This window comes from Oncorhynchus gorbuscha, linkage group LG15 (assembly GCF_021184085.1).
Source record: "Oncorhynchus gorbuscha isolate QuinsamMale2020 ecotype Even-year linkage group LG15, OgorEven_v1.0, whole genome shotgun sequence".
NCBI lineage: Eukaryota > Metazoa > Chordata > Actinopteri > Salmoniformes > Salmonidae > Oncorhynchus > Oncorhynchus gorbuscha.
In genome coordinates, this window is record NC_060187.1 from 13493355 (window position 1) to 13502500 (window position 9146).

Below are 9146 nucleotides of genomic sequence, written 5' to 3' on the forward strand. Positions count from 1 at the left end.
GGGAGGGAGGTAGGGAGGTAGAGAGGTAAAGAGATTGAGGGAGGTACAGAGTGGGGGGTATGGAGGTAGAGAGAGAAGGGGGAGAGAGAGAGGGAGGTAGGTAGGTAGGGAGGTAGAGATAAAGAAAGGGAGGGAGGAAGGGAGGTAGGAAGGTAGAGAGTGGGAGTGGGGAGAGAGGGAGGTAGAGAGAGAAGGTGGAGAGAGAGGGAGAGAGAGGGAGGGGGTAGAGAGAGGGAGGGAGGGAGGTAGGTAGGGAGGTAGAGAAATAAAGAGAGGGAGGGAGGAATGGAGGTAGGGAGGTAGAGAGGGAGAGAGAGGGAGGGAGGTAAAGAGTGGGAGGATAGAGGGAGGGAGGGGGAGGGAGGGAGGGAGGGAGGGAGGGAGGGAGGGAGGGAGGGAGGGAGGGTGGGAGGGAGGGAGGGAGGGAGGGAGGGGGAGGGAGGGAGGGGAGGGAGGGAGGGAGGGGGAGGGAGGGAGGGAGGGAGGGAGGGAGGTGAAAGAAAGCCTGTATGTCATAGGAATTCACTCTCTCTGGCATGAACATATTCCTTTGTATTATATAGATATGTTCTCTGTGTATTATATAGATATGTTCTCTGTGTATTATATAGATATGTTCTCTGTGTATGAAATACATATGGTATGAAACACAATGGGAGAAAGTGTCCTAACCGAACAAACAGGAGCATCAATATATATGTAAATGTGACCACTTACAATCACAAAGGAGAAAATGGAGAAAAATGTCCCAGTCATCTTCTCAGGGACAGGCTATGGGTTTTATTTCCCAGGTGCTTTGTTTGGTTCAGATAGACATTTATTTCATTATTGATGCATAGCTGACTGCCTGAGCTGTACACTTTGTAAAAACAGACTATATGATGTAGGTTTGTTCAGTGACCTGTGTGTGTGTGTGTGTGTGTGTGTGTGTGTGTGTGTGTGTGTGTGTGTGTGTGTGTGTGTGTGTGTGTGTGTGTGTGTGTGTGTGTGTGTGTGTGTGTGTGTGTGTGTGTGTGTGTGTGTGTGTGTGTGTGTGTGTGTGTGTGTGTGTGTGTGTGTGTGTGTGTGTGTGTGTGTGTGTGTGTGTGTGTGTGTGTGTGCGTGCGTGCGTGTAGAGGTCGTTGATGTTAGGAGCTTAATGGCCCTATTTGCTACGGTGCGTGTATATGCACCCGGGGATTGTCATGTGTGTGTGTGTCTTTCTCTCTCTGTGTATGTGTCTGTCTGTCTGTCTGTCTGTCTGTCTGTCTGTCTGTCTGTCTGTCTGTCTGTCTGTCTGTCTGTCTGTCTGTCTGTCTGTCTGTCTGTCTGTCTGTCTGTCTGTCTGTCTGTCTGTCTGTCTGTCTGTCTGTCTGTCTGTCTGTCTGTCTGTCTGTCTGTCTGTCTGTCTGTCTGTCTGTCTGTCTGTCTGTCTGTCTGTCTGTCTGTCTGTCTGTCTGTCTGTCTGTCTGTCTGTCTGTGTATGGTCTCCAGGCCGAGGGGATTCTTAAAGCATGGGCCACCCTTGTCTTGAAGAACCAGTATGGCAGCGATCCGGTGGTCACCAAGATCTGGAACAGCACCATGACCGAGGTATGGCTACCCCAAGTTACGAATATTTCTCCGCTATCCAGGAGCAAGACAGGTGCCGTTGTACATAGACAATGGTGAGCCTGAACCCTCCAAGTCCGTGGCTAGCCCTCCTGAGTCCTGACTAACCCTATCTGTGATATTTAATCCCATACGGTATGGGCCATAACTGCTGAGTTTGTCATGCTCTATCTATCACATGTCAATCACATTCTACCCTGTAAGAGGTTAGAATGGTAATGACATGGCTTTGACTCTTTGTATTGTATAGCTTCTGTATTGTGCCTTACCATGTTTTCAGTTGCAAACAATTCTACATTTCTGCTATTGCTCAGCTCTCCTTATTATGTTTGATACATTCAAAGACCTTGACTTGTGAACCTCTCTCTCTGCTAAAAGCATATCAATACATCACGTACCTCTCTGGGACCATGGTCACCATCTTTAAGTAGCCTACAGGCTAGAAAGTACAGAGGAATGCAAATCAATAACCTAAGTAGAATGCCAAAGAAAAGCTGTTCGTTGCATAACCGTCCATGTTGTGTTGCTTTTTATTGAATGGTAAATCAATAACTAAATTATTTTGGTGAAAACTTGCCAGTGTGCTCATCCATCTTCAGCACATTGTTGTTAGCATTTCACCCCAGTGTTACAAGGGAATGCTGAGAGAATGCTACAACATCGCACATTTTCTCTCTTTCTCTCCGTGTCCTTGAAGCTGAACTGCTGTGGCTTCACCAACTACACAGACTTTACTGACTCGTACTACTCTGAGCAGCGTGAGGGTAGCTACCCACCCAGCTGTTGCCAGCTAGACACTGCCCCCTGCAGCCAGCAGCAGGCATGGCACAGTGATGTTCAGGTGAGACCATGGCTGCCAACAGCTCACTGTTCTGAATAATCAAAGTTCTATGTATCATGAGCAGTGCATGACTCTTATGGTAACATTAGTTCATTGGGCTTTCTCCATTCTGATGGTTTTAAACTCAACCAAACAAGGACAATACTGTTTAAAAAATATTATTATAGACGGTATCATCTCTGGTCAAAAGTAGTGCACTATTAGAAAATAGGGTGTCATTTAGGACATGCCAAAGACTGGGTGAGACACCCACAGAGTGACACTGTTTCCCACAGGAACAACCATAAGTCTCCTTGTTTACACTCAAATGTATCATAAACTAAACATCTTCAACAACCTTCACTTGATCTTGAGAAAAACACGTGCAAATGTGTAACAAGTCTGACCCAATGCCTTTAATGACCTTGTGTTTTAAAAACCACTTAGACATGTTCTGTACACGTTCCTCTCCAGGGCTGTTTCGAACAGCTGTTGACGGCCCTTCAGAAGCATGCCAACATCGTAGGTGGGATAGCCGTAGGCATCGGAGGGCTGGAGGTAAAATCAACAGGTCATAAATGAGCCTGTGTGGCTCAGTTGGTAGAGCGTGGCACTTCTGACACGTGGGTTCAATTCCCACGGGGGGACCAGTATAAAACATTTGCTCTGGATAACATTTGCTCTGGATAAGAGTGTCTGTAAAAGATGTAACTGTGCATTGTTCAGTGCAGGAGTATAACCGTGTACCATGTCTACCGACCTCTAGTCAGGATGAGTAAAAGCGGTTGATTTGCATGTACTGAACATCCAGTGGAGATGTTTTATGGCTTTGACGAATCTGATCTACAATCTGATCATAATGTTATAAAGTGACTCACGCATATTGACAAGCAGTCAGGAAGAGCCGATAGGGTAGGTGCATGTAGGAACCGTACGCAGCAGGGCTAGGGAGTGTTTGCTGTTATGGTCCAGTCAGATGTGGCTATGGTCAGGTCAGCGTGTCAGGACAAACTCCCGGCCATAATGACAGCTAGTGTTGGATACAGGAGCTGTTACAGGGCCTTCAGAAAGTGTTCATACCTCTTGACTTATTACACATTTTGTTGTGTTACAGCCTGAATTCAAATATGTTTATTTTCTTGTTTTTATATAAAAGCATAATTGATCATTTGACATTATGGGGTATTGTGTGGAGGCCAGTGACACAAAATCTAAATGTATTCCATTTTAAATTCAGGTTGTAACACAACAAAGTGTGAATACTTTCTGAAGGCACTGTACATGTAATTAAAGCCATGTTATTGTAGTTCTAATCTAGATCATCCTAACACAAGTTTCTCTCTCCTAGGTGGCAGCGATGCTGGTATCCATGTACCTGTATTGCTATCTGGACAACAATGTCAGCTGAGACTTTGTATTGGACAGACAATATGTTGTTATGTACTGTGAAAGGTTAATAATAGTGATTGTAGTGCCATTATATCTGATAGGTTGCCTTGATGTTATTATCTACAAATGTATATCAGTTATCCATTATTTTACGTTTACTAATCAAGTGAGATATCTTTTTAATTAATAGCACACAAAAGCCAAAACATAGTACTGTAATTGTGTGTAATGTTATTTTAGATGTTGTCACATTTATCTACTGTAAATACACTTTATAATTACAATAAATTTCAGCTACCAACATGACTGGATGTTTTACAACAAAATCACACATTTGAAGTTCCTACATACACTAAGTGTTCTAAACCACAAGGACACCTTCCTAATATTGAGTTGTACCCCCACCCTTTTTTGCCCTCAGAACAGCCTGAATTTGTCGGGGCATGGACTCTACAAGGTGTTGAAAGCATTCTACAGGGATGCTGGCCCATGTTGACTCTACAAGGTGTTGAAAGTGTTCCACAGGGATGCTGGCCCATGTTGACTCTACAAGGTGTTGAAAGCGTTCCACAGGGATGCTGGCCCATGTTGACTCTACAAGGTGTTGAAAGCGTTCCACAGGGATGCTGGCCCATGTTGACTCTACAAGGTGTTGAAAGCGTTCCACAGGGATGCTGGCCCATGTTGACTCTACAAGGTGTTGAAAGCGTTCCACAGGGATGCTGGCACATGTTGACTCTACAAGGTGTTGAAAGCGTTCCACAGGGATGCTGGCCCATTTTGACTCTACAAGGTGTTGAAAGCGTTCCACAGGGATGCTGGCCCATGTTGAGTCTACAAGGTGTTGAAAGCGTTCCACAGGGATGCTGGCCCATGTTGACTCTACAAGGTGTTGAAAGCGTTCCACAGGGATGCTGGCCCATGTGGACTCTACAAGGTGTTGAAAGCGTTCCACAGGGATGCTGGCCCATGTTGACTCTACAAGGTGTGGAAAGCGTTCCACTGGGATGCTGGCACATGTTGACTCCAATGCTTCCCACAGTTGTGTCAAGTTGGCTGGATGTCCTTTGGGTAGTGGACCATACTTGATGAACACGGGAAACTGTTGAGCTTGAAAAACCCAGCAGCGTTGCAGTTCTTGACACAAACCGGTGGGCCTGGCATCTACTACCATACCCCGTTCAAAGGCACTTAAATATTTTGTCTTGCCCATTCACCTTCTGAATGGCACACACACAATCCATGTCTCAATTGTCTCAAGGCATGAAAATCCTTATTTAACCTGTCTCCTCACCGTCAGTCTATGTCATGGAAAGAGCAGGTGTCTTTAATGTTTTTCTACTCTCAGTGTATACTGTCATATGAATTTTAGATCATTCAAACCCAGCTATATCACATGAGCAGTGAGCAACAACACACTGCATTGTAATAATTCAAACCCAGCTATATCACATGAGCAACAACACACTGCATTGTAATAATTCAAACCCAGCTATATCACATGAGCAACAACACACTGCATTGTAATAATTCAAACCCAGCTATATCACATGAGCAACAACACACTGCATTGTAATAATTCAAACCCAGCGATATAACATGAGCAGTGAGCAACAACAGACTGCATTGTAATAATTCAAACCCAGCTATATCACATGAGCAACAACACACTGCATTGTAATAATTCAAACCCAGCTATATCACATGAGCAGTGAGCAACAACACACTGCATTGTACTGTGTGTCACATAATAGTAATGTGTGCAGATGGAGTGGCAGGAAGCCTAGTGGTTAGTGTGTTGGACTAGTAACCGAAAGGTTGCGAGATCGAATCCCCGAGCTGACAAGGTAAAAAGCTGTCGTTCTGCCCATGAACGAGGCAGTTCTTTGACCGTCATTGAAAATAAGAAATTGTTCTTAACTGACTTGCCTAGTTAAATTAAGGTCAAGATGAATGGAATACTGTACATTTTTAGTCTTTGTTCTATTACCAGACTGTTCACAGAAGTTACAGTAAATATTGACCAATCGGGGGCCTCTGAAACATAGCAAGGAGGAATGGAGAGAGAGCGTGAGATAGTGTATTGTTCAAGCCTTGTAGACCATGCCTCTGGCTATTGCATCTGAATTAGTGGAATCATCATCTTAAATCCCTGTTCAAACCCTGAACGCCAAGCAAATGTTGTTCCCCTCTGACGGTCTGTTTTAGTGACCCTGGTATTCTCACTGCTCAGGGAGAGAGGGGTGGGGGCAAGACCATATACCATTCTAGCCAATTAGACCTCAGAGGTATTTAGAGATAAATCTCTCATCATTTCAGACCAACTGTGATCATCTCATTCCCTCCCATGTATAACGATACCCCTCACACACCACCCCCCTCTCTCTCTCTCTCTCTCTCTCTCTCTCTCAACAATACCTTCATACACCAACCCTGTCTTCTCCTCTCGTTCTAGAGAGGACTACAGTCCCAGTGATCGATCAATATTTCATCTATATCTCCAACGCCGAGGGGCTTAGAGAGAGTACTGCTCATCTCAATGCTGAATAAGTCAAAACGACATTAACCTAGGCTCTGATAGGACCCACTGCTCTTGACGGACAGGCCAAATGAACAGGTTTAGCATTAGTGTTTACAATAAAACACAATCAAAACCCCCTCATCTATCGGATCCAGCGACAGCTTCAATGTGTGTTCACAGAGCCAGAAACAATCGCCCTGTAGGAAACTAAACACTGTCTTTATCTGGGGAGACACACATTTAATTATGAACAAACATGAACATTCAGCTTGACAGACTAATTCAGATACAGGCATACAGTTTATACATAGTACATGCAGATGTGCGCACACAAGTTCAATGAACACACACACAGATACTGATGTCGCTATGAACACACACATACAGTCTAGCTATGGGTTCTGACAGGGTGTCTCCATGAAGAGATCATTGAGATGGCGAGGGATGAAAACTCATAGGACAGGAAGGTGTTTGTCCTTGGTCAACCACCGTGGTTACGGAAATGTACCATCCAGGGGATTTGCATACATTTCCCTAGCCCACACTCTGTTCCCTTCTCCTCTCTGTTGGTTTACCCAACACCTTCTCCTGGGAAATCTGGATACAAGGACGAGGCTGGAGAAAACAACCTTACCAAGAACAAGAAAATGTATTAGGAATATTCTAGTAGTAATAAATGAATGTTGTGATGCCTGCTGTAGATTCACTTCTATAATTAATGAACATACTTATGTCAATCACACAGGTATGAAGAATTTCACTACAACTCCCTCAATCCATAATACACACACTGCAAGAACAACTGACACCACTACCAAACTGCATAAGAGATAAATGTGTCTATAGATGTCTATTAATCTTTCTATGAATGTGAGTATTAATGTGTATGAATATCTATTAATGTGTCTATTAATGTGTCTATAAATGTGTCTGAATGTTTCTATAGATGTCTACAAATGTGTCTATGAATGTTTCAAATAATGTGTCTATAAATGTGTCTATGAATGTGTCTATAAATGTGTCTGAATGTTTCTATAGATGTCTACAAATGTGTCTATGAATGTTTCAAATAATGTGTCTATAAATGTGTCTATGAATGTGTCTATGAATGTGAGTATGAATGAGTCTATGAATGAGTCTATGAATGTGAGTATGAATTTGTTTATGAATGTGTTTATAGATGTGAGTATGAACTTGTCTATAGATGTGAATATGAATGTGTCATGTTTTGTCATTAATTATCATGTCTTGTCCCTGTGCTTCCCCTTCTATTCGTTTCCCTCTGCTGGTCTTATTAGGTTCTTTCCCTCTTTCTATCCCTCTCTCTCCCCCTCCCTCTCTCACTCTCTCGCTCTCTCTTCTCTCTATCGTTCCGTTCCTGCTCCCAGCTGTTCCTATTCCCCTAATCAATCATTTAGTCTTCTCACACCTGTTCCCGATCCTTTTCCCTGATTAGAGTCCCTATTTCTCTCCTTGTTTTCCGTACCTGCCCTGTCGGATCCTTGTCTATATTCACCGTGCTGTGTCTATGTTTTGCCCTGTCGTGTCGTGTTTCCCTCAGATGCTGCGTGGTGAGCAGGTGTCTGAGTCTGCTAGGTTCAAGTGCCTTCCCGAGGCAACCTGCAGTTCTTGATCAAGTCTCCAGTCTGTTCTCGTCTTTACGAGTAGTATTATGCCTTTTGTTTTGTTAAGTATCTTACTGGATTAAAAACTCTGTTTTCGCCAAGTCGCTTTTGGGTCCTCATTCACCTGCATAACAGAATGAGTCTATAGATGTGAGTATGAATGAGTCTATAGATGTGAGTATGAATGAGTCTATAGATGTGAGTATGAATGAGTCTATAGATGTGAGTATGAATGTGTTTATAGATGTGAGTATGAATGAGTCTATAGATGTGAGTATGAATGAGTCTATAGATGTGAGTATGAATGAGTCTATAGATGTGAGTATGAATGAGTCTATAGATGTGAGTATGAATGAGTCTATAGATGTGAGTATGAATGAGTCTATAGATGTGAGTATGAACTTGTCTATAGATGTGAGTATGAATGAGTCTATAGATGTGAGTATGAATGAGTCTATAGATGTGAGTATGAATGAGTCTATAGATGTGAGTATGAATGTGTTTATAGATGTGAGTATGAATGAGTCTATAGATGTGAGTATGAATGAGTCTATAGATGTGAGTATGAATGTGTTTATAGATTTGTTTATAAATGGATATATTAATGTGTTTATGAATGGGTATATTAATGTGTTTATGAATGTGCCTATAGATATGTGTAAATGTGTTTATGAATGTGCCTATAGATGTGTGTAAATGTGTTTATGAATGGGTATATTAATGTGTTTATGGATGTGCCTATAGATGTGTTTATGAATGGGTATATTAATGTGTTTATGAATGGATATATTAATGTGTTTATGAATGTGCCTATAGATGTGTGTAAATGTGTTTATGAATGGGTATATTAATGTGTTTATGAATGTGCCTATAGATATGTGTAAATGTGTTTATGAATGGGTATATTAATGTGTTTATGAATGTGCCTATAGATGTGTGTAAATGTGTTTATGAATGGGTATATTAATGTGTTTATGAATGTGCCTATAGATGTGTGTAAATGTGTTTATGAATGGGTATATTAATGTGTTTATGAATGTGCCTATAGGTGTGTGTAAATGTGTTTATGAATGTGACTATAGATGTGTGTAAATGTGTTTATGAATGGGTATATTAATGTGTTTATGAATGTGCCTATAGATATGTGTAAATGTGTTTATGAATGGGTATATTAATGTGTTTATGAATGTGCCTATAGATA

General features: G+C 42.2%; 1 protein-coding gene across 1 annotated transcript in view; it reads left to right on the plus strand.

Moving 5' to 3' along the window:
* Positions 1-3995, plus strand: part of LOC123996465 (tetraspanin-1) — a 29420-nt gene extending 25425 nt beyond the window's left edge. Inside the window, exons 4-7 of the mRNA XM_046299835.1 lie at positions 1474-1572; positions 2288-2431; positions 2885-2968; positions 3759-3995. Of these exons, the coding sequence (XP_046155791.1) occupies positions 1474-1572; positions 2288-2431; positions 2885-2968; positions 3759-3818 (387 nt within the window). The 3' untranslated portion in view covers positions 3819-3995. The remainder of the gene's footprint in view (positions 1-1473; positions 1573-2287; positions 2432-2884; positions 2969-3758) is intronic.
* The last annotated feature ends 5151 nt before the right edge of the window (positions 3996-9146 follow it).